The following is a 23,083-nucleotide window of genomic DNA, read 5'->3' as shown; positions in this document are numbered from 1 at the left end:
TCTTTGTGAAAACTGTGGACAAATTGGAGAGAGTCCAGAGGAGAGCAACAAAAAGGGTAAAAGTTTTAGAAAACTTGACTTATGAGGAAAGGTTAAGAAAAGTGGGCATGGTTAATCTTGAGAAAAGGACACCTGAGTGGGGACCTGATTAGTCTTCAAATACATTAAAGGTTATTATAAAGAGGATGGTGATCAATTGTTCTCCATGTGTCCCCTCAAGGTAGGACACGTAGTAATGGGCTTGATCTACAGCAAGGGAGATTTAGGTTAGATATTAGGGAAAACTTTTTAACTATAAAGATAGTTAAGCTCTGGAATAGGCTTCCAAGAGAGGTTGAGGAATACACATCACTGGAGGTTTTTAAGAACAGGTTGGAGAAACACCTGTCAAGGATGGCCTGGGTTTACTTTATCCAACACAGGGGACTGGGCTTGATGACTTCTTGATGTCCCAGATCCACATTTCTAGATTCTATGACATTCTGGCCAAAAAAAAAAAAAATCTGTTTCTGCAAAAATCAAAATTTTCTATGGGAAAAATCTTGATTTAGCTGAAAATTTGACTTTCCATTGGGAAAAATTGGAATCAAATATTTCAGATTGGGTTGAGTTGTCCAGAATCAGATATTCTGGTTTTGTTGAACTGACCCAAAATGTTTTGTTTTGTTCAATAAAACATTGAACTGCATTTCCCTCTCAGCACATTGCCTTATGGGATTTGTAGTTTGGGCCCCCATTCGGAACTCCCGGGAAAATACCTCTCCCGTAATACAATGTGGATTTGTGCCTCGCCTGAACTCCCACGAGGTAATATGCCACAATGGGAAATGCAATTTACTGTTGAACTGACTTCAAACAAAGCATTTCAATTGGAGAGTGTAAAAAGTTTCATTTGGACTGAAAATGTTAAAAAGAAACATTTCTACATTTCCAAATCAAAACACTTCAGTATCTTTGTTCCCCCCCACAATTTTTTTTCTTTCAAAATTTCGATTTCTTGTCCTGAGTTGGGATGAAAACAAATGTTGAAATGTTGGAATTCCCTGTGGGATAGACATTCTGAATTCTGCTCAACTCTAATTTGCATCTTCTCCAAAGTACATTGCTGATGCTGCTCTGCAAACCAGATGGGCTTCTACTCTCCCATGGCAGTGTGTGAGTAACTCCCATTGCAGCCACAGAGTATTACTTGTATCCTATCACTAGAGAGGAGGGACCCAGGACAGCACTTGCTGAATGACTTGCCATATACCCTTGACATTCTGGTTCTACGTTGTTGTTGGGTTTTCCCCGTCTTTTCTAGAAAAGCCACAATCCTGCAAAGGTTTAGGCATGTGCTTAATAGAAGACCATGGGATTACTCACGGTGGACACAGATAAGCACATATCTAAGTCTTTGCTGGACTGGGCCTGTAGCATGTAAGCTCTTTGGGGCAGGCACTGTCTACTGCTATGTGTTTGCACAGTGCCTAGAACAACGGGTCTCCGATCCCGACTGCTGTGTTTAAGTGTGACCACAATACTAATAAATCATAATAAGTAATGAAAACCAAATTCATCTGCTCAACAGGCAGTACAGTAGAACCTCGGAGTTACGAGCTAACTGGTCAACCACAGACCTCATTTGGAACTGGAAGTACACAATCAGGCAGCAGCAGAGACCAAAAAACCCCCAAACCCCTCACCAAATACAGTATAGTATTATGATAAATGTAAACTACTAAAAAAATAAAGGGAAAGTTTAAAAAAAGATTTGTCAAGGTAAGGAAACAGTTTCTGTGACTTTTTCATTTAAATTCAAATAGTTAAAAGCACCATTTTCCTTCTGCATAGTAAAGTTTCAAAGCTGTATTAAATCAATGTTCAGTTGTAAACTTTTGGAAAATAAAAGTTTTGTTCAGAGTTATGAACAACCTCCATTCCCGAGGTGATCACAACTCTGAGGTTCTACTATACTTCTGTTTTTCCCAAAACAATGAGATTCCTAACACACTTGATCAAAGCTCCTAATTCAACACACTCTTCAAGAGCCAGCTATGCTGTTAGACAGGGAATTTTAAAGGAGACTAAAGGGAGATAGGTTTCAGAGCAGCAGTTGTGTTAGTCTGTATTCGCAAAAAGAAAAGGAGTACTTGTTGCACCTTAGAGACAACAAATTTATTTGAGCATAATCTTTCGTGAGCTACAGCTCACTTCATCGGACACATTCAGTGGAAAATACAGTGGGGAGATTTATATACATAGAGAACATGAAACAATGGGTGTTACCATACACACACTCACCTGGGATGTGGGAAACCCGCTGCCTGACTTGAACTCACAGCACCCACATTCCAGGAGTGAATGTTTAGAGCAGGCTCTTGGTACTCAGGGGGCTCACTCTAACTCTCCTGATTAAGCTACAAATAATTAAACATTGATTGGGCCAGAGAAATAGACAGCAAGAGACTGACTCTATATCCAGTGGTTAGGGGCTCACCTGGGATGTGGGAGTGTCCTCTTCAAGTGCCTGCTCCACTGACTATTTAATTATTTATATCAAGTGGAACAGCTTCAACAGGAGAGAGAGAGCAAGACCTGCCCCAGAAAACCCCACAGCCTGGTGGTGTAGAGCATGGAGACCTGAGTTCATGTCCCTGCTCTAAAGAATCTGAGTCTCCCAATCCCAGGTGTGCGCCCTGGCTAAGGGCTATAACTGGGTGGGTTTTTCTCTGTGTGTGTTTTTGCAGGAAAGGGCTGACCTGGTTTAGGCATCTAACTCCAGGAGAGGTTTTTACGGCTGAGAATCCCAAGCAGAGATAGGCATCTTCCTCCAGCCCAGCTCATCAGTCTGGTGCCTAGAGGGCCCGATCTGGACCCTAAGCCCCACCCCTTTCTTCTGCATTTCACTTCTGGGTAGTTTAGGCAGCGCACTGCTCAGCTTGCTGGCTTCAGAAGATCCCTCTCTCGCTCCATGTGCTATATGGGAAGCCTGGGCACCTAACCTGGGGCTGAGGTTTCCACTATGCAGCCTAGGAGTTAGGGGTTACAACATCAAAGTCCCTTTGTGATCTAGCCCTTCGTGTTTTCATCTTCAAGGCATTTTATCAACATTAACTAATAAACCCTCCCCTAACCTTTTGTGAGTTAGGTAAATGGAGAAACTGCAGCAGACAGGTTAAAGGGCCAAGTTCTGCTTTCAGTTGCACTAGTAGAATCCAGAGCCTCTTTGCACTGAATTTAGCAGAGCTAGAGCATAATCAGGTCCTAAGAGACTTCCCCACGGCCATAGGAGTCACTGCTTTAAAAATCCTTAGGGGAGAGATTGAGCCCACTGACTGTCTTGACATCAGAGTGATCTCTCTCTACTTCCTAAATCAGTCTAGCTCTTTGATGGAAATCCAGCTGTCAGTAACTGCAGAGTACAGAGGGTTAAAGGGAAATGCCTAAGATTCCTACCATCTCGATTGGTGTCCATCTGACGGAAGATTTTCTCTGTTCTTTTCTCTGGTGTTGACTCATCTTCTGGCATCTTCATTACCGAAGAAACCATCTTATAGATTGCCTAAGTGAGGTGATAGAAGCAAAGTGTTGATAATAGATATCTGATCTGAATAGATTATTAGCAATTATTAGATGCTGAAAAAACAAACATAGCATCACATAAACCTTAGCCTGGATTCTCACCACAGATTCCTAGTGAGAGTGACAATGCACAAATCTATACATACATTTGCTCTTTTACACTGGAGACTTTCTGATAAAGAACCTTGTTTCCTTATCTAGTTGCTGTTGAATATAGTTCTGGCTTTGGACTTGTATTGTTCCCTATTGCAATATACTTCAGAACAATTTATCATACGTACAGCACATTACTACAAATCATCAAAATACATTAGATCAATAAACTAACGAATGGATGGTTCCAAATATAACACGATACACACACTGTACCACGCAGACAACTCTTTAATCTTTTTGCACATCCTTTCCCCAACCTCCCCCTCCATTCCCATTCCCCATTATTTACTTTGCCCCCAGTTCGGCATCCTTGCTCACTCTTTTGTCAGTTATTTTGTCTATTTATGCCATAACCTTTCCAGGGCAGGGGAACCCATCTTACTGCATGCCTGTGAAGTGCCTAGAACATTACAAAATAAGATATTTTACCGCACCAAGTTTTGTATGTGCGTACACTGACTTAGATACAACAACCTCATCTGGGTCATTCCACAAAGAGAAATCCTGGTGCCACACCAAAATTGTAGTGTTTTCAACATATTTTATGTATATACTCTATTTGTGATATATTATGTTCCTCTGCTATTCCTCCTATTAAGAGAGATAGATTAGAGAACTTTAATCTTATGACAAAAAGAGCCATATTTTCTAAATTGGCTCCCTGAATTGTGCCTGCAAAATGTGGACACACTGAGTGTGCATGCAAACCTGTGTTTGCACATGCACACTGTATTTTTGCATGCAAAACGGGTAATTGTGCACCTAAATCCCTATTTGCACATGCACAAATACGTATTTTCCAGATACCACAGGTGAACATGCAAAATTTGTAGCAGCTATTTTATAAATTTGGCCCAAGGCATCACCACTTTGGTTATTTCCTCTCCCACTCTGAGAGTTTTTCGTCCTGGGTGTAGGCCCAAGATCACTTAATTTAATTCCACTTTCTAGCTTGCCATCTGCCCCTTCATGAAGGCCCTTTGTTCTGGAGGTTTTAACCATCAAGTCAAAGGGGACTCAAGGGAACTGCATCTGGAGCACAGCAACACAGCTTCATCACCTGGAGGATACTGTTAAACAACGCAAGACACTTCCTTCTCTGAATGACGAATGCTTTCCCAGCATTCACCACTACTTCCTTTTGGCGACAAAACCTGCTCACCTTTCAGAGCTCATAAGTTCATATACAGAATTACACCTTGAGAAAGACATTTGCCTGTTTAATTAAATATTCATCTGTTTGATGAATGCAATCAAACATCTGTCCCCTAGATTATGGCACTAACATTATGGTAACAGATTGCGCTGGGGTTCCTCTAATAGTTCCTTGATGCAAGTTATAAAAATGATTGTAGGATCAGAAAAGGATGTTTAGATATTAATTGACAACTGAATAGGGAAAGTGATGAGCACCCGATTCATTATCATCATGATGTATAATAAAAATGCCCAGTGGCGCCAATGAGGATTGGAGTCTCACACTGTAGGACAATGTCTAAACACAGAAGAAGACACAGTGCCTATCCCAGAGAGGTTACAAATGTAACAGACACAAGAACAGAGAATGGGGGGATAACACACAAGCAAATGAACATGGTGATGGCAGGAATGGGGAGTGAAGAGGCAAAGGAAAGAAAGCAAAGGAGGACACTCAGAGCTTACACCTGCCTAGCTCTGGTTTGCAGAGATCACAGCAGCACTGATCCTTAGAAATCTTCCATTCATTAAATAGCTAAACTTTTATTTAGACGGGAGATTAGGCCATCCCAGCATGTTAGAGCCCCATATAGCGTAAAGAGAAAGCCTGGGGCAAAATTACATTAGCTGGGCTCACAGTCACGGTTACACTCCACGTAACCATAGTGCAGATTTTTAGAACAAAATTGTTTAAAGATGTCCTCATCCTACAGGGTCCCTTTAACAGAAGCGAGTTAAGCGAATAATACATGAGATGGTCTAGGAGAGCCAGAGCATGACGGGAATAATATAATGTTCCTTTTGTGCTGAAAATGATGTTTCTGGTCAAATCTTTATGGCCTTACTCAGTTGTTCAGTAGGAAGTTTTCCTATGTAATGGCCAAGTGAAAACTGATTAAAAAACTCAGGATTTGCCCCGTCACTATACTGTGTTTTTAAATGAGAAAGCTCTCAAAAGAAGCAGGTTTATGTAATATTGTAAAAATGTTCGGATTGTCCTTAATCTGGGACCAAATGCTGCTCAAACCTCTACATGGGCATGCAAGGGTGCAAGAGTCTTCTTCATTCCCTGTGCCTCTGGCATGGGACGGAGCATAACGGGAGTCCTTGGGCTCTTGGAACCGTCACTGGTACTAATCACTGCTGATTGCTGACTATACACAAAGGGGAGCACAGATACCTTGGGCTCTTGCAACCTCCATCTGTGCAGACTGTCCCTCACAGGCCCACGGCACTGGTTAGGGCAGCTAAAGTTGGCATAACCCTGGAGTAAAGAAAATCATGATGGGGACCAAACTGAGTCCTGAGAGAAGCAGGTGCAGCTCTCTTGGAGGCCAATGGGACACAGGCCAGGTATATACTTTATAACTTCAGACATTTTAAAAGTCAGAAGGGACCATCACGATCATCTAGTCTGACCTCCTACATAACACAGCCCATAGACCTTCACCTAGTAATCCCTGCATCAGACGTGTGGGGGTGGTTTGCGTAGGAGGGGAGAGCAGGGGTGGGGGGAGAGGGAAGTACACCAGCTTTATCTTACTTTGCTGTTGGCTGATTTTCCTGCAGAACTCTCTCACCCTCAGCTTTCTACATGTGCTGAGTGACAAATGGGTGCAAATGTCACTGCTCTGCCACTTACCCAACTGTTTATGACCAATTGACACCCAGCATGTAATTGGCACCAGCCTTTATTTCACTGCTGAATTTGACACAGCAATTTCCATGGGGGCTGCACCTGCTCCTTGCATTTGACAAAGTGTCTGAGAGCCAGCGGTGGGGGCAGTGATGATAGCACGAATTTCTTTCTATTAAACTTTAGTGCAGTTTTAGTACAGGACATCTAATGAAGAGAACAAGGGCCTGATCCACCACACACTGAAGTCCCATTGGGAGTTTTGCTACTGCCTTTAAAGGAAGCCACATCAAGCCCAGTTTCTCCCCGTCTTACAGATCAGTTAGCTCAGTAAGGGCTTGTCTTCACTACTGGCTAAATAGGTGGTGCTGCGACTGATGCAGCAGTGTCGATTTAGTGGGTCTGGTGAAGACATGATAAGTCAATGGCAGAGTGCTCTCCCGTTGACTTCAGTACTCCACCTCCCTGAGAGGTGGAAGCTATGTCAATGGGAGATGCTCTCCTGTGGACATAGCACAGTGCAGACACCGCTGTAAGTTGATCTACGCTACATCAACTTAAGTTACATAACTTACGTAACTTAACTAGTGTAACTTAGATCAACTTACCTCGTTAGTGTAGACCAGGCTTAAGAGGGATGGCCAAAGCCACTTCTGTTGTTTTTGTGTGACAGCTGAAAGTGCTACACTTGTCCCTTGCGTAAGTATTGGGAAGATGCCCTAGCAGCTCCACAGGATAAGGCTGTGTTGAAGTTTTACACTTATGGCAAAGTTTAAACTTCACTTAAACCCTCAATTTTACTCAGGTTCTCTCCAAATATGTACTATTTCAGCAAGGGGGCAGACTCGAACTCTTTAGCTGGATTTCAGCTTTAGCTTGAAAGGAGTTGTTTGTACTGTGGGCGGAGGTATGCTGGAAGTGTTATGCAGGCGAGGAGCCTGAGAGGGTATCTGGCATTGTAATGTTTGGGTGGTAAAGCACTGTGACCCCGGTGGGAAACTGGGATGGAAGAAATCTTCCCACAAAGCTTTGTGGATGCTCTATGCCTGCTCCTGCACCCAAGAGGCTTCAGTAGCCCATACATTCGCTGTGATCCTGCTCCAGCGTGAGCAATAGTTACTCCAGCCATCAGCCCCTCTCCCCCAACCCAGCCACAACATGCTGCCAACCTACCATGCAGGGCTGATGCACACCAGACACGGTCTTCCAGATCATGCCACCACCTTGGGGGAAATTCCTTTGGGGATGTCAGTGGCTGACAAAAGTCACGACACTCAAAATTAAGCCTCAAACTCCATCCTTACAGCAAAAATGAAGTGCTGCAGCTTAATCGATGAGGGAGCTAAAGGACTGGAGTTCTCACTCCCAAAAAGTGTCTAGATTAAAACATGGCATTTTCCAAATATACTTTAGAAATAATCGTCTGATTTAATAACTCCATAGCTGTAGCTGGTTCCAGAGTCTCTCACAACAGGACTTAATTGAGGCGCATAGAGGCTCTTTGTACAGGGGTGAATTTCACCCCATGTGAGTCACTTGCTACGTATTGCATGCAGCATGCTATAAATAGGGTTCGACATGAGAAAAGAGCTTTGCCAGCCAACCCATCAGCCTGAAGGGAATATGGAGTTCTACGGGGCGATCTGCACTGTCAGTGGTGCTCACCCCTTGGTGGATGGCCTGCACAAAGGCTCCTCAAGGCATAGGGCCACACAGTCCCCCTAGGACAGGGCTGAACAGGAGTAACATGGAATTTCTGTGTCTTGTGGGAACCAAGGTCATGGTCTCTATGGTGGCTCTGAATAGGCTGAAACATATGGGAGCACTGGAGCGAGCACAGGCTTGGGGCAGGGCCATGAGATCATCGCTTATAGATCCAGCAGCCAGGAACCTCCTCACAGGGGTGGTGGAAGCAGCTTCTACTGCAACGCCTAAGCTAGAGTAGCTGCTGTGCAGGGGCTGCAGTATTGATTTTATTCCCTCTCCAATCCTGCATAGCTCCCCATAGAGCCTGCTAAGTTAGGTTTTTGCAGGGCTGGGGAGAGGAAAATGTCACCCCAAGATAATTGGCAATTGGCTGGAGTTGCTATTTACAAAAGACTCAGGAATTTATCACATCCAGACATAGGCACAGACTCCATGGGTGCTCTGGGGCTGGAGCACCCTTGGGAAAAAAATAGTGGATGCTCAGCACCCACCAGTCACCCACTAATCAGCTGTTTGATGGGCCGACCGATCAGCTCCTTCCCCTTCCCCCCAGCAACTCCCACCCGCTGCGGATCAGCTGTTGTGCGGAGGAGTGGGGGCAGCAAGAGGCAGGGTGGAGCCTTGGGGGAAGGGGCAGAGTGGGAGCGGGGCTTCGAGGCCCAGTAGGGGTGCAGCATCCCCTGGGAAAGCTGAAAGTCGACGCCTGTGCATCCAGACACACACTAACTAAAATTATACCCTCTTCTTTCCCTGTGCACAGATCTGCCCAGTGTCTCTTCAGTTTCAGCTCTGCTCCTATTGGTAAACGCCTTCTTACAGAGCATGTACAAGAGCATGCATGTGAGCTTCCCTTCTCCCCACCCAAGCACTGCACCAGGACCAGACTGATGTCATACAATAATACCACCACCTAGCACTTTTCATCAGTACAGCACGTCACATTCCAGGCTACACTGCTATTTATGCCCACGCTAGCTCAATGACCACTCGTGCAAGTATGTGTACACAGGCAGGGAGGTCACACCCCTACCTTGTAGTGCACACATTGCCTAATAGCCAGGTGTTGCAGCACCTAATTCCCTCTGCTTTAAAGCACACAAAGTCAGCAGACTGACAAAAAGAGAAACGAAATGTTTTTCCTCTCCTTGATTTCACTTCTAGTAATCCCTGGGGCTCTTTGTAAGTGGGGGGCTCCAGTGGTGGTGGGGGATTTCCATTTAAATGATTTTCACTTTGAAAGTGTCCTTTTATGCATTAGCTTGATGTGTTCTCTCATGCAGAATATCAGCCTAGAATATAATAAATCCTACTGTATCAATATGCAAATGTATCATAGATCAGAGACTTGTAATAGGTTCCTGAGGGATATATCAACGATGCAAGCATAGCTCTTTTTTTTTCTTCCCCCAAAGAGGAGGTTCCTGATGACTTATGTCCAAGTGGAACACATTTGATACAGTATCCTCTATTCCCACAATTAAAAAACAACCAAACAGCCCCCCCGCACGCATAACTTTGTTGAATTACAGCTCAGATTGCTAAAGGACATTTCTTATCAACTGAACCACTAAAAATTAATCTCCAATAAGACAACAAAACATCCATATCAATCTCAGTTTCACACGCCTTTGCCACTCAAACACACTCACAGAGCCCTCCCCATCAAGCCTCAGCCCTCTGAAATATACAGATGAGAAGTGTTATAACAGTATTATTATTATTAATGATGAGGCATGAAGCAAACTAGGGAAATGTGATCTCGATTAAATTACTATCAGGTGGGTGCACAACTGTAGTAAGACCACATTCAAAGAATACTGTAGTTATCAATCCTTTGCCTTCAAACTGGGAGGATGTATCTAGTGGGGTCCCACAACGGGCTGTTCCAGGTCCAGTACTTTTAAACATTTTCATTAATGACTGGGATAACAGAGTGGAGAGCATACTGATAACATTTGCAGATGACAAATCTGGGAGAGTTTGCAAGCACTTTGGAGGACAGGATTAGAATTCAAAAGGAACTTGAGAAATTGGAAAATTGGTCTGAAATCAGCAAAATGAAATTCAATAAACACAAGTGCAAAGTACTTTACTTTGGAAAGAAAAATCAAATGTACAACTACAAAATGGGGAATTACTGGTTAGACAGCAGTAGTGCTGAAAAGGACCTGGGGGTTATGGTGGATTGCAAAATTAAATATGAGCCAAAACTGTGATGCAGTTGAAAAAAAGGCTAATATCACTCTGGGGTGCCAGGAGTGTCACATGTAAGACAAGGGAGATAAATGTCCTGCTCTATTCAGCAGTGCTCTGTCGAACCTGGGTGCAGGAGGCTGGACTAGATGACCTCTCAAGGTCCTTCAGCCCTACATTCCTATGGTTCTGTGAATTGGGATGGACGGGGGATACTTGCAGGCAAAGTTGCCTGGCAAGCAGAACTTATAGCTGCATTATGTAGAAGGCAGCTTCTCTATTTGGGAAGTTCCCTTTAGTCTGCAATAGGGGAGCAACTGCTGAACAAAACTTACTGGGTTTTTTAGACTTAGATTCTCACCGTCAAACCTTAGAAAGTCCCTCAAAATTTTGGCAGGAGGGGGAGAGTTGGAAGCATAGAAACAGGTAGAATGAAGAGCTGTCAAGGTCTATGAGCAGGGGAACCAGAGCAGCAGGGCAAGGGTGCTAATCAGGGTTGGCCCTAGACCAAATGTCACCCCAGGTGCCCACGCCACTACATGTGTTAAACTTTCGAATACCCACTTTTTTATTGCATGTGTAACCCATTTCATAACTTTGATGCACGAATTGCATGCATGATTTATCCCTATCATATAAGAAGATAAATTTGCATGCTAGGAGCTGTAAATCTGTATTTATTCATGCCATATATAAGCAAATATGAAATACCTAAAACATGTTACTTCCAACATTCTATTTTCCCTTTTGTTGCTGATAACAAAAAACAGCACTCTGAGCCCGGCATCCCCCAAGCCCAGCACCCCAGGCAGTCGCCTGGATCACCTTCCCTATATCCAGCTCTGGTGCCAATACTGAATGGTTGTTGAATACATTAATTAATGGAATTTGTCTCTAAAAATCCAGTGCTTTGTTGGCCTACGTGATGAAAAACAACACAGGTGGAAGAGGTATCATACTTTTAATTCATTTAATTTTTTTCCTCCAGTGATGTGATGATGTGTCTTGCAGCAAAACGCGTTTATGAAATTTCAAGTCTGTGTGTTACTATTATAGGAGGAGTCTGGAAAAAAAAAAGAGAGAGAGAAAGAGGAGAGGAGTCTGTCTGTACAAATTTCAAAAGAGGTCTGATACTGTATTCATTTCTCGCTGTTTTTAAAGCTAGGGCTAGTTAGAGTCTGATACGGATTCTTGAGTGGTCTTCTTGCCCACCTTCTAACCTATTTGTCAGTTTTTATTTGATTTGCGGTTTTGTGTGTTTTGTTATTTTGCCTTGAGAGCCACATTTTTTTCCAAATGCAGTACAGTGGCCCATGGGGGTGGGGGGGGGGGGGTGGGGAGTGTGCAGTCTCAGGTATGCATAAAATAACTATGGTTGTACATGCCCCCCACACACAAGGTGGCAAACAGCCAGCCGAATTCTCCATCTAGCAGTTCGTGCATGAGTTTTCTTTAATGAGTTGTACAGTCGTTCATATTGATATGAGTGAAGAGACACTCTCCATCCTTCCGTTTTTGACATATAAATGGATAAAATCTGATCTCAGTTTCATCCCTTCAATGCCCATTGATTTCAGTGGGGTTTTATGGGTGTAAATGAGACCAGAATTTGGTGCTTACATGACTAAAGAGGAGCCAAAGTCAGTTAGTATCTAAGCAATCTGATTAGCAGATCTGTGGCAACTGAAAAAATAGTAGTTTCCTTTGTAGGAAAACTACGAATTTTGTGAACTACATTCTCCATATTTTTAAATCTATCTATTTTAGGGTTTTATAATGCTGGCCATTGCAATCCTTCCTTGTCTAATAGATAGGCAATAGTTAGATTCCAAGTGTGCTTTATGGTGTTTCATGATCTTTTCAATTTTCAGGGATAAAAAATCTGTTTGCGTGAGGGACAATTTTTATTTGTTTTGACTCTTTTTTTGGTTTATTTTGCAAGGGAAAATTTGTAAGCGGGCCAGTATCTTCTCACTAGAATATTTCATATAGTTTATTATGGCACACCGGCAAGGTTATGTGTATGTCTTTGAAAGAAAGAAAAGTGATTTCCTTGGCTAAGGAAAGCATGTTTTATTTGTCCAATGAAGTGTAATGCCCATGTCCACTTTCAAAATGATCTTAGCTGCTATAGAGTCAAATTAAGAAGTGACACATTGGTCAGCTGGTGAAAATGACCATAAATGGGTGCCAATTATACACTGAGGGGATGTAAAGAGCGGTGAAACAAGTCAACAACTCATAGGAGATGTAAGAAGCTGCAAGATAAAGCAGACTCTCTGCATACACTTTTATACCCTCCTATTAGTTGCTTTTCCTGTTACAACCCTGCCTTTCTGTCCCCTCATCATGAATTTCTGTCCTCTTGCCCTTATTCATACTTCTTCTGAATGTCCCCTGTAAGCAGATGCAACTTCACTGATGGTATTGTTGTTGTACCATTTATACCAGTCTGAATTTGGCACACAGTTTTTAAAATATTCATTCATGCCCCTTAGAGTTAGCTACATGAAGTCCTGTTTAACTCTCAAACAAGCATACAAAATATAAAAAATAAAAGAAGACGAAGGTGGCCGCAACTGAGTCAAGTATACGGTCTGATGTATATGGAATAGAACAAGTGCCATCACTGGTTCCTGTTGGAAGGATGTTCAAAGACATGTCCTAATAAAAAGGAGTAGGATGGCATGCATTATAATGATTCTACAATCATAAATTGTAATTAGTATGCATTCCATTTCCTCCATTTCTATCAGATCTTTAAACATGAATAGTATCATATCTAATTAGTACTTCAATATCTCCAGTGACGAGGAGGCAGGCGCTTCCCTAGCAGAGGTGGATTATACAGATTTAACTATGCAAGTGTATTATAACCAAAAAAAATATGAAGCTTTCAATGAATTTGATGTGCCCTCAAGGGGAAAGACACATTAGAGAAAGATGAAAATGGGGAAGAACTCATAAGTGCAACATTAGATAATATATCTGAAGCCATGCATGGAATCAAAACAGAGGGCTTGTCTACACTGGAAAATTATATTAACTAACACAATGTAAAGCGCTCAGGCCATGTCCGGGTTAGGAAAAGAGCTTTCAAACATTTTAGCTATTTCTTCGTACTCAATATGCTTTTAAAGAGGACTTTGCTCTTAGTTAGACCGGGCCAGTCCCATTTAAAAATGTGTTAGAGAGTCTTGGTCAACCCAAGGCTCCCCACTAGGATGACTCACTAGCAGCTGACATGATGTTAAATATGACAGTCCTTGTCTACATGGAGTTCTTTGTAATATTTATCATTATGTTAGTTACCGTGTTCAAACTCAAGGTAATTTCCCAGCATAGGGAAACCCACAGAGAAGCAGCATGTCTACTCAGTAAAGCTTCAAGTATCTATAAACATCTCCATTTCTACTCTAATTGGTGTTCCACCTTTGCCAAATTTAACAGTATCTTTTTATGTTCAAGCAAACATATATAGTAGACTAAAAACATGGGAGAAGATATCACAATAACCTTTTGCACACCCAACATTCACAATACGGCCCCCGTAATTTAATCAGAGTGAAAGAGAAAATGTAAAACCCTCCTGAACAGTACCTGCACTATCTCCAGCATTTCTGACTTACTGATGTATCCATTTCCATCCAGATCATACATGCTGAATGCCCACTTCAGCTTTTGCTCCAGTTTACCTCTAGATGTTACACTCAAGGCTATGATAAATTCTCTAAAGTCTATTGTTCCATCGCCGTTAGCATCGAAAGTGCGGAACACATGTTCCGCAAATTTAGAAGCGTCCCCGTAAGGAAAAAAGTTCCCATATATTTTCTTAAACTCCTCCATAGATAAATGTCCACTTGGACAGTCTCTCAAGAAGCCTTTGTACCACTCCTGGATCTCATGTTCTGTAAAGTCTGTACTTTCTAGCAAATCTTGCATGACCTCAGGACGTAGTTTGCTGTTCTGTTTTCCCATCTTGGTGTCAAAAAATTTTTATCTGAGGAGGAAAAAAAAACACAAATTAATTTTGCTTTAAATTTGGGCAGGGAGGGAGGGGGAGGGAGGAGGGAAGAACAAAGATTCTGAATTTTTTGACACTGGTTGACTTTAGTGCAGTTACTTTAAACTGTTGCCAGTGTAAGCTAGATCAAAATGTGGGGCAGTAAGTAGATTTATCATCTTTCCTGCTTTGAAAAATACCATCATATTTACTACCAGTAAATACTAACCTATGCACTGATTTCTGAGTCTTTTCCTAGGAATTACAGTGAAATCAAATTCAATTCTGATTGATCTTTCAATGCTAGTTCACTCTAGAAGCAAATTCTGCTCTTCAGTGGAATGCCAGCCATGCTGCTCACAGTAGCTTATGAGATACCTTTCTTGTTGCGTATGGATCTGCATAAACCCAGGGTTGTGAGTTCAATCCTTGAGGGGGCCATTTAGGGATCTGGGGCAGAAACTGGGGATTGGTCCTGCTTTGAGCAGGGGGTTGGACTAGATGATCTCCTGAGGTCCCTTCCAACCCTGATATTCTATGATAAGTCCCTTTTTTAGTTAACATTAAAATTACAGGGGGTGGAATCTGGATAGAAGCCAGGGGTGGATTCTTTTGCATACACCATTAAATGTATTTTTGATACTCCTTTGTAGCCAGGAATCAGAGCTATCAGATAATTATAAATTTATTTAGCTAAGGTCCTTTCAAAATCTCTTATGGGGGGAAAAAAGTGACCTGCTAATCACCTCATTTACAATATTGGAAAGTCATTTCCCTTACATTAACCATGAAGACATATTCCTGAATACAACTCATATGTCCACTTTTTCAATTAAATCACCTTAGTTACATTTTGTTAAAGGCAAATTGCTATGTACTGTATTGTGCTATAGGTGCAGTAAGGATTAATGGCCTTTGGCTTTTAAATACAATTTCAGAGCCTGATCATGCTACTCCAAAGGACACTATCATTAATTTTATTGGCAGATTAAAAAAGCACATCTCCAAAAGAAAACCCACCTCATTTTCATTGTTAAAAGTGCTTCTCCTGTTCATTGCTGTGCATTTATAGCCAGATTCCCCAGCTCTTATTGAGTTCCAGTGCATGACTGAATTGTGGAAAGCCATTCTTTACAAACAAAAATTAACACAAATGATCAGACTCATTATGCAAATGAAAGCCATGAAATATGATTTATGAACATGTAACTTAAATGGGTCATGGCTGTTTGTGATTTAATCTGTAAAAGCCTTCAATATTGTTATGCTGTGGTACGTTCACTATTTCATAGGGTCGAACTTGTGAAAAATATCTATAATGGCTGATGAACTTCTAACAAAATATCTCTGCAGGTTCAAGATACAAATTTCTTCTTCACTATTTAAAATTTACAACAGTAGTCAGTGGGAAATGTAATGTTCGGGGGAGTTTATATCCTGCCTCTCCCCCTTCATCCCTGGAAAGAGAAGGTGAAAATGTTGGGCCTGTCCTTATTGGTGCTGAGCATTTCCTGGGTGCTACTGAGCATCTGCTACTCCCACTGAAATCGATGGGAGATATTTTCAAGGATTGGGCCCTTAAAATCTAATGTTTATAGAATCATAGAATATCAGGGTTGGAAGGGACCTCAGGGGGTCATCTAGTCCAACCCCCTGCTCAAAGCAGGATCAATCCCCAATTTTTGCCCCAAATCCCTAAATGGCCCCCTCAAGGATTGAACTCACAACCCTGGGTTTAGCAGGCCAATGCTCAAACCACTGAGCTATCCCTCCCCACAGATCTGAACAATAAAACCAAACTGACCTTTAAAAGAGAAAATGTTTGTGAAGTACTTGAAGATGGAAAATGCCATTTTAACGGTAAATATTGCTACCACCTTTTCCTCACTCATCCTTGTCAAGTGATGCATTATAAAGCCCAAGGCCTGAATTCCTTGGAGATGGTGCAAAGACCATTGATTTATGGGCCAGATCTAATATTCATAAGGTCAGTGGAAGGATTCTCAGTGATTTCAAATGGATGTTTGATTGGGTCCACAATGAACAACCTGGGAGTTTTCAGAGTGAATGAGTTACATTAAAAAAACCAGACATTTTCAAGCTTGCAATCTTGGAGTTTATATCAGGAAAAATGACATATGCAGGTTCTGGGAGCAGCATGGAGGATCAAACAGCCAGGTGAAATAATGTAGATCAGTTTAAAGCAGTATTGCTTTAATTGAAAAATAAAACCCAAAACCCCTTTGGTGGTTTGGCACCATTCATACCCGCGGCTTGCCATTATTACACAGTTCTGTAGGTTCTGCTACTTTCAGGGCATAAAATTGGAGATGTAACTGCTACTCTCATCTGAACTATGAGAACACTACACAAGAAAGCTGCAGGAAAGCATGTGTTAAGCATTTATAATCATTATAATCCCTAGTTTGTGATGTTTAATATCTCAGCCATTTGACTGAAACTTGGAATGAACATTTTCAATCCAAAGGCTTTATCAAATCAAATGTTAATAAATGGAGAGAGCGGCCTTCGTCAGATAGCTTTTGCAATTGTGCCTCATTCTGGGGTTACAGAAGTACAAACATTATTTTTTTATAAATTTATACTAAAATGCATGTGAAATATACTTGCACCAGACAATAAAACACAGCATAAAATAGCGCGCGCACACACACAAAAAAAGTTACAACAGTAATTACTGAGCATCATGATTAGAACAACTAGCATTCTTCTGCAGGGCCAGATTTCACACAGGCATAGTAGGCACGTTCTAGTGGTGCCTAAAAACTCAAATTTTGCCATGCCCAGGTCCCAGCAGGGGGTGGGACTTGCTGAAGGGGAGAGAGCCCCACACAGCCCTGCTGGAGTGCTCCTCGCTCAACCCAGTGGACAGAGCCGGGGTGGAGGGTGGGGGGGAGGGGCAGGGCTTGGGAAAGTGGGTTTGTGGGGGGGCTCTGGACAGTGAGGGGATGGGGGCGCTTGGCAGTGGGAGGTTTGTGGGGGTGCAGGGCAGTGGGGTTGGTGGAGATCTGTGTATGTTGGGGTGCTGAGGTCAGTGTGGGGTACTTGGCTGTTGTAGTGGGACTGTGTGTGGGGGACTGGGCAGTGGGGTGCCTAAAAGTTAAAAGTGGCAGGTTACCCCCGCTGCCCACGGCGGTTCAGTGCTCCCAGCGCAAGATGGTATAATTTTGGGGATGCGTGCCTGAGAAGCTGGGAGTTGCCCTAGCTGTCGCCTTCTCATGAAGGGGCTGGTCAAAGTGCCTGCATGTAACTGCAGCTGGATGTGTCCCTATCTGTATGTAGGCTGGTGAAAGTGCAGGCTGAAGCCTGGAGGGCTTTGCAGCTGGTCACAGCAGTACAGTGTAAGAGGGAGCCCAGGCTGGTGGGTCGGGGGGCTCAGTGGTACTCCAGTTCCAGGTGGTACCCCAGAGGGAACCCGTCACACCTTCCTCTTCTGCTGCTGGGGATAGCCATGACCTCCTTAATTCGGGGGAGGGTAGTTTAAAACTGGAGGAAAGGATAAGGTTGAAAGGAAGAGAAGGGAAAATATAATGAGGGGTGGGCTAGTGGACTAAAGAGGAGAGATGGGGTGCAGGCAGAATGGAGAGACAGGCTCAGTGGGCGCTTGGCACCTGACAAGGGAGATATAACAGCCTGCAAAGTTTGAAAGGCGTGAAGAGCCAGTTCTGAGACAGGAACTCCTTGGAGCGTTCAAAGTGGTGATAAGGCAAATCATGAGAAAATATAGACTTGATGATTAAGCACATACTTGGAACAGGAAGTACTATTAGTGTGGAAAACCTTCCCAAGAGAGTTTATGTGAGCCCCATTTCCCAAGCTATTTAAAACCAGAATGAACAAGACAATTAAGACTATACCTTAGGGAACAATCCTGCACTGATGGTGGGATGAACAAGATAACTGAGTGGGGTTTTACAGCTTTAATTTCTACAATGCTATGAATACAGGATTTACATGTTGAGAGTTTCTGGTATATGTGGACAGTTTCAGCAACATGGGGCTAACTGTGAAGAATATTTCCCCACCATATCTGAGCTTAAGGCATCTTATATGGAGGCCAGCAGCAACCATGGGATAGAACCACATAAGCAAAACAACTTGACTGGTATCAACTCAAAATTTATATAAATTAGTGAAAAGCCTATGAAGCCACCTAATCCATCCTTCTATCACTGCAGCATGGGCCTCTGGTCTCTGCAATATAGTATAGAACACTTCCTCTTCCTAAATTTCCTTCTCTCTCTCTCTCTCTCTCTCTCATTAGTTCTGGTAATAGCCCCATTTATCACCCTATATAATTCCTGTCCTTTAGATCTCGCTTCATAGGAAGGTCTTCGCTGTGTTCTGGCCTGACTCATCCCTACAGGATGGGACTTGGTAACAGGAGGGCTCAGTGTGGGTAACCCTCTCCCCTCCCACACATGTGGAGAATGAGAATTGAGAAGTGTCTGTGGCACTCTGTGGCTTTCCCACTATCGACTTCCTCTTTTTGGAAGAGAGGGCCTGACTTAGGCCTGATGGGCCCCTGGCCATATGTTTGACAGCCTCATGACACAGGTAGCAGCTGGTGCAGGGGAGAGAAATGGAGTTGTTTAGCTCCTTCACTGTTTGACTGCCTTGTTTAACTCGCCTTCCTGGGTATAATGGGGAAGCACAGCTTCCTTCCAGTATCACTTTCCAGTAATCCCATTGCCAGGCATGGCAGTACGTGTGGGTGGGAATTCTCTGACCCTACTCCAGGGGATGGATTGAAACTGGGCATTCACAGACCAGGTCTGTAAGAACAATGCACAGCAAGTTATGGCACTCTGCCTGGGCTCCATGGCCACAGAGTTTATGTCTGAGCCACAGGGTCAGGATTTGTCTCTTGCTGTCAACACCTTTCAGATATGTGTGTTATTACACCCCTCCCAACCCTCCCTCAACTGCTGTCATTGCTTAGTAAAATGCTACATATTTACTTCTTCTACTCTTCCTTCATATAGCGTGCCAGGTCACCAGTCCCTGATCCACCATGTGCATGCATGTCTCTCTTCCATTCCTCCTAAAATCTCTTGCAGGACACAGGAAGGTGAATATTTACCTAAGCCAGCCTATTAATGCACACACTCCTGTAAGGCATGTTTTCCTTGTAGCAGCAGTTATTCCTTTAGACTTTCATTCGTTTAACTGCTAGCCATGCTTTAGAATAATCAGGTCTCTCTCTTCCAAGAAGCATCTAGCTACCATAACTCATTTTCTTCCCATCTGCGTATTTTGTTTCTCTCTGTGCCCCCGTCACTGATGGCTGGAAGGTTGGTGCTGCCATGGCCTGATAATTAATGCAAATCCAAAAGTAAATATGACAGTATGTGGGCAATGTGCTGTGTGTCATCTTGTAATTCACACAAATGTGTCACATGAGGCACCAGTTGCCAAGATAAGAACTTGTGTTCAGTAATTCCCGCAGTGCACAGTCACAGAGAGCTGTGTAAATACTCACTGGTATCTCCACAACAGGTTACCCCTGAGCATTTTTCTTCCTCAGCCTCTCTCAAAATTTCTCCATTTTTTTTCTTTGTATAGTTCACAACCTCATGACCTTTTCCAACTGCCCTCTCCTCTTTCAGGTGTAGGTGAACTAAAGATGTGTCTGCACTGCAATAAGACACCCATGACTGGAACATGTCAACTGACAGGCTCGCAGGGCTCAGGCTATGGCGCTATAAAATTGCAGTACAGACGTTGGGCCCAGGCTCCAGCCCAAGGCCAAAATACCCACACTGCAATTCTGTAGCCCCACCAGCCGGAGTCACCTGACACAAGCCAGCTACAGGTGTTTTTTTGCAGTCATAGACTCACCATAAGTGAATACCACACAAACTCCCAGCCTTGGTGGGGCAAATTATATACTCCGTTCAAGGGATTTAACTTCTTCAGTAAATCCATTGGCATCAATGGAATTACTCAGACTTTACCCCCCTACAATTAAGAGCAAAATCTGGTCGGGTCAAACTTCTCCCCAACCCGCGTCCCCCGGTGCCACAATTCAAGAAGAAGGAATCTCTTGGAATGTTGTGATTTGTTTCCTTACTACCATTTCTGTTTTGCATCCATACTGTTTGTTTAACTGCTGCAGCAGTACTCATAAGTGCTGGCCAACAGGGCTGCCTTTTTTTTTTTTTTTTTTTAAAGCAACATCTCTGCAGCATTTTTTTGAAGGAAAAACCAACTTATTCAAAACTACCCAGGCTTTGCAAACAGCAGGGGGAAAAAAGATACAGAAATAAAATTTGAGCCTAGCCTCCCTGACTATATCCCTTTAAACTGTCAAACTGCAAACTTTGTAAAATTCACAGGAAGGATGCATTTTAAAAAAAATCTGATTCTTTTTGAGACTGTGCACAAGTAATTTCAGCAAACAGAACTGTAATATAACAAAAGGAGTACACTATACAAAAGAGGTATAATATGCAGAAATATGCTAGATAAAACTAAATTTTATAATGACCGGGAAGTAAAAACAATGCATGAAGGAGAGGCAAAAAGAACAGAAGAAAAGGAAGAAGATCTGCAATCAGGAGCATTATTAAACACTTATACTTTATTTATTAACATAAGATACAGCCCTCATATACTATCAGATTGTCCTTTGTTATTTAGTAATCTATTGTAATTCCCTTTTACAAAGCTAGTTTAGTGAATGATACCATTTGCTCTTTCATGGTAGCCTTGTAGTCTTATCCAATGTCCTAAAATTTTTGTTGCTGAGGGGTTTTTTGAAATTATATTTACCATATTACACATACGAATCCTTCCCAAATACAGGGTGCCCTCAATTGCTACTTAGACAACATGATGATGTGCTCTTCCTTTATATCATATAAACCCCACAAAAGCTAAAAACAAAAATCCAAAATTTGTAGCAATGTCCTGTGAGAGAGGTTGTGCAGCTGCTGTTCCTATTTGGGCTGCCCAAGTTAATGTGTTAGCAGCTTAGAGATTCATATGGATATCAAACATCAAACGAGTAGTCAGTTCCTAGTCCCTCTAGATTTATTCCAGCACAGAAGGGCTGCAGCTGCAACCGTGTTGTCTCCTGTTTCTCTTTTTCATAATTACTTTGTACTATCTCGAAGATTTGGGGGGGGGGGGGGGAGGAGGCGGCACGGGGAGGCAGTGCTCCTGTCAATAATTGCTAATTTATTACTATCAGGATAGTCATCATCAATGGTTAACTGGATAACCACCTATTGTCTGTCATGTTATGAGCAGCTGTGCTCTTTGTTCCACTCTGGAATCTTTTGGAGACAGACAGACATATGGCAGTTATGTGTCCGGAGCTGGACTGCAATAGGAATGCCCTCACGCATTCCCACTGCAGCACTGACTTCAGTTTAATCAGAGATGCCAGAACGACGGTCTCCTGATTCCATTGTGTTTCATGTAAGGCTGATGGTTTGCACCAGTGAAATATAACCAAGCATGAATATTTATAGCACTGGAAGGAGGGGGACAAGTCCATATTATGCCGATTCATGCTCTGCAGAGCTGCATATTAAACTGTGACTCCACTCTAGTTCATAGTCTGTCACCCAGCCCATTCCAAAAACCTGTATTTAGGAGGTCATCGCTTGGTCATAAAGACACTGCCTAGGCGAAACTGGCATCTATCTATTGATCGATTGTTCGTTTGTTAACCCCACCTTAGTATCTGACAGCATGCAAAATCTCAGACATTTAGGATGCAATGCAGCCAGGTACAGAGCACACTGGGAGTGCCTTCTACATCACTTAAGGCCCAATTCCTCTCCATAAGGACCAGTACAGGTGCAGCAGATACCTGGGACCTGCTGCATCACCCTGAATAGGCTGGGCAAAAAGGGCTGATGATGTGGGTCAGGGAATGTGATGTGGGTCAGGGAATGGGCTGCTCAATCTATACATACACCAATCCAGTGCCTCAAAATCCCACAAACAGAGGTGTGGGATGGGCTGAAATAGCAGATGTGGTGATTCAGCCTGTGATCTGCCCACATATGGGGAGAGTGGATCCAATCCTGCCCCTCCAGTTATTTTGGCTTTTGGAGGTGTGCAGTTTTCACTCTATGAACATGTAAGAAAAATTATGCAAAAAATGTTGGTTAAGCATTTATTACCCAGATCATCTACTCAGTGCTGAGTGGGAAGAGCTTCAGATACACAGCACAGCTCTGATAATGTCAGAAGGTTTTGGTTTTGACTTTATCATTTCTCTTTATTTTGTTTCAACTTTTATATTATCAAAACAAAGCAGTTTATCATTATTGAAATGATTCGATGGTTCCAAATCAAATTTGGGGGGAATTTCTGTTCTACAGAAGATTTTGAAAAGATAGACTTTTTGCTGTGATTCAAAATGAAAACAAATTTCAAAATATTGGACTTTCCTACAGAATGGGAATTCCAGTCTACGACCAGCTCTACTCAACAATAAAGCCAACTTCTTTCTATGATGACTTAGGGCAATATTCTGTACTGACTGACATGCAGTGTAGCTTATTAAAGTCAATGCCATCTAACAAGTTTCCAGCTCTTAGTAGTCTAGGTGAAGTTCAAGGCCAGCCATTCTGATTGTACAGACAGAA

The 23,083-nt window shown here is 42.6% G+C and overlaps 1 protein-coding gene across 2 annotated transcripts in view; it reads right to left on the bottom strand.

The window, feature by feature from the left end:
* Positions 1–23,083, bottom strand: part of NCALD (neurocalcin delta) — an 81,634-nt gene that overhangs the window by 3,909 nt on the left and 54,642 nt on the right. For both annotated transcript variants that reach the window (XM_048841387.2, XM_048841385.2), the window contains exons 2-3: positions 14,054–14,453; positions 3,439–3,544 (exon numbers count right to left, since the gene is read on the bottom strand). In XM_048841387.2, the coding sequence (XP_048697344.1) occupies positions 3,439–3,544; positions 14,054–14,431 (484 nt within the window). In that variant the 5' untranslated portion in view covers positions 14,432–14,453. The remainder of the gene's footprint in view (positions 1–3,438; positions 3,545–14,053; positions 14,454–23,083) is intronic.

The sequence above is a fragment of the Caretta caretta genome, chromosome 2 (assembly GCF_965140235.1).
Source record: "Caretta caretta isolate rCarCar2 chromosome 2, rCarCar1.hap1, whole genome shotgun sequence".
Classification (NCBI taxonomy): Eukaryota; Metazoa; Chordata; order Testudines; family Cheloniidae; genus Caretta; species Caretta caretta.
Note: the sequence above shows the minus strand (reverse complement) of the source record. Positions and strands in the feature narration are given on the sequence as shown.